The sequence below is a fragment of the Vicia villosa genome, linkage group LG7, assembly GCF_029867415.1.
Source record: "Vicia villosa cultivar HV-30 ecotype Madison, WI linkage group LG7, Vvil1.0, whole genome shotgun sequence".
Taxonomy (NCBI): domain Eukaryota; kingdom Viridiplantae; phylum Streptophyta; class Magnoliopsida; order Fabales; family Fabaceae; genus Vicia; species Vicia villosa.
Window position 1 is genome coordinate 80,244,394 of NC_081186.1, and position 3,025 is coordinate 80,247,418.

Sequence of the window (3,025 nt, forward strand, 5' to 3'; positions counted from 1 at the left end):
AAAGCTACAACATAATCAAAATAACTACCAGGAATCAAATTAGGTTTCAAAACTAGTAATGGTGAAATGTCAAGCGGTTATCAACACGTTTGAAATTGCTAAAAAGATGAAAGCTTAAAGTGTGAAAATTCAAACTAATAACAAAGTTTTGGTCAACATTGTGAAGGAAATTTCAGAGAATGACAGTAGGTTTAAGCAGAAAGAAAATTGAGAGTGATATAACACATATGATTAGATTGGTGTCTAGCGTTCAATAAACCCTAATAGGCTTCAAAAGGGGTCTATAACCCATATCAGTGGATTAAACAACAATGTAGTCCACTAGTTGGCTAATAGTGCTATCCAAGATAAAAGTAAAAGTTGGATTAATTTTATAACCGGGCAGAAATGGGTTGACCCAATAGATGAATAAATTTGTTTTTGTTTGTTAAATAATTTTCTTTTTAAATAAAAGGGGATAACACATAATTTGCTAATAATAAGATTGGAGGAAAATGGTATTAATTATTGAATGAATGAAATAATATTTATATTAATGTTGAAATTTTTATTTTAAATATTTATTAACTTTATGAAAAAATTGAATATTAAGTTTCGGAAAAGATTCTTGTCTCTTTAATTATGTCAATGGACATCTCCACAAGCAAATAGATTATTTAAAAATAATCACCGTAAACCAACTCTATTTCTATAAATCTCAATGTTTTCTATATAAACAAATATTGAAGGCAAAATTATCACATTGCCAACACAAATAACACAGCAAAAAGAAGAAAAAAAAAAGAAAAAGAAGAGAAAAATGGGTTTCACTGAAAAGCAAGAAGCTTTAGTTAATAGCTCATGGGAGTTATTTAAACAAAACCCTGGCAATAGTGTTCTGTTCTATACTATGTAAGAGTTAAATATTTTGATTGTTTTTTTTCTTTCTATTTTTTCTTTTTGTTAATTTTTGGTTTAAAAGCAATGGGGTAAATTAACATTAATAATTGTGTGGTTTTAATCAAAATAGTATATTGAAAAAAGCACCAACTGCAAAGGGAATGTTCTCTTTTCTTAAGGATTCGTCTGGAGTAGTGGATAGCCCTAAACTTCAAGCCCATGCTGAAAAAGTTTTTGGAATGGTGAGTGTAATTTATTTTTAATTAACTTTCATTTTATTTATTTATTCTTCATTTAACAATAATTCTATTCTTAAAAATAATAGTCATTATATCTTATTCTAAATAACAACACGTCATGTTCTATTTTAAATATTTAATGTTTCATTCTAAGTTGAATATCATAACTAACAACATTATAAAATTTGGACTTTCTATGTTCGTGTATTGCGAATTTGACCTTTCATAATTCTTAAAAGTTATATTATATTCTTTGGCAATGATAGATTGAGAAGCTATGATTTAAGTCAATACCAACTTAAACTCATGTTGAATTCTAACTTTGAAGAAATATGATTTTTATAATTGTGATATCCATGCGACCTACTCCACACAATTGAGATATAGAGAGCCAAAATTTCATAATTGTGTAGGAGATTGAAAGTGCAATAAAACTTATAAGTAATTAATTCTTGTTTAATTTTAATTAGTTGGTAAGAATTTTCAATTAAAATCAAAAATAAATTAATGTTTTTCATCTTTATACTGTGTAATCTCTTACTATAATAAGAATTATATCAAATTTAATTTGTATTTATTTAATTTTTTTTATTAAGATAGACATTATAAATATTAAAATATTTATACTTTTTGAATTAAAGGTGCGCGACTCAGCTGCTCAACTTCAAACATCAGGAAAAGTTGTTTTAGGAGATGCTACATTGGGTGCCATTCACATTCAGAAGGGAGTACTTGATCCCCATTTTGTGGTAAGTATGAACGTAACTAACAAAGTTTCCAAAAGAACGATGAATTATTGCTATTAAGTTATTTTACTTTCATTCTTTATTTTTTCTTCATTTTTGAAAATATTCTTAAAATTTAAACAGAATATATATATATAGTTTTCAATAAATATTTTCATCTTTATGACATTCCAATTTTTTAATAGTTAAAATTTCATGTTTTTGGTGTCTTGTAGGTGGTCAAAGAAGCACTGCTGGAAACCATAAAGGAAGTATCAGGAGACAAATGGAGCGAAGAATTGAGTGCTGCTTGGGAAGTAGCCTATGAAGGATTGGCTGATGCTATTAAGAAGGCAATGAGTTAAACTTGTAATGATCTATATTTACAAATGAATTTATGAAATAAGATTTGTATTACTAAAACTTGATAGCCAAGTTTCTATAATAAATATTGTTAAAACTATAACACTCAAATTTCGATAGCATATTAATTATGTTAACATTTGTTGATTATTATACTTATGGTAGTTTTATGCTTAAAGAATAAGTGTAGGACATTTTAGATATGTTTAGCAGATATTTTAAATGAGAAAGAAAAACCTAATTCTCACAATAATGCGTTGCTTCTCATGTGAGAGCACGTACTCGCATTGCAAGCTAGTTCTTTAGGAACTTTAAAAGGACCAAGAAGTTACGAAAGCTATAAAAGGACCAACATGAGGAGTCAAAAGGAGGTCCAGACATTAAAAACACTTATTGAAAAATATTTCATCAAGATGGAAGGGAGGATGAACTAGATTCCAATGCTTCTCTTGCCTTAACATTTTTGAAGAATATCATTCAGTCAGGCGTGACATTACTCGCCTCTTGCTGGTTGAATACTGCAAGAAGTAAAAGTGTCATTCTTAGTTTTATATTTTCCTTTTCTTGTTTTTTAGAAATGTTAGGCTTTAGATCCTATTTTGATGTATTTCCTCAGCTCACCATGAAATAAACTCTTTATTTCATGCAACACAAAGTTTAATGTAAATTAACATATTTGTGTATTGTGATGTGATTCTAATGATATATTTTATCACATGTTTTAATGATACATATTTATTTCTTTGGGTGATCATCTAATGAATAGAAAAATCCTATTAATATTGAGGAATCCTTTGATGAATGTAAATCATGACAAAT

At 27.6% G+C, this 3,025-nt stretch overlaps 1 protein-coding gene across 1 annotated transcript; it reads left to right on the top strand.

Moving 5' to 3' along the window:
- The first annotated feature begins 721 nt into the window (after positions 1-721).
- On the top strand, positions 722-2,341 carry LOC131617587 (leghemoglobin Lb120-34-like). The gene is made up of 4 exons (XM_058888850.1): positions 722-891; positions 1,010-1,121; positions 1,760-1,867; positions 2,080-2,341. Exons 1-4 carry the CDS (start codon positions 800-802, stop codon positions 2,206-2,208), a joined length of 441 nt encoding a protein of 146 aa, XP_058744833.1. The 5' UTR covers positions 722-799; the 3' UTR covers positions 2,209-2,341.
- Positions 2,342-3,025: the final 684 nt, after the last annotated feature.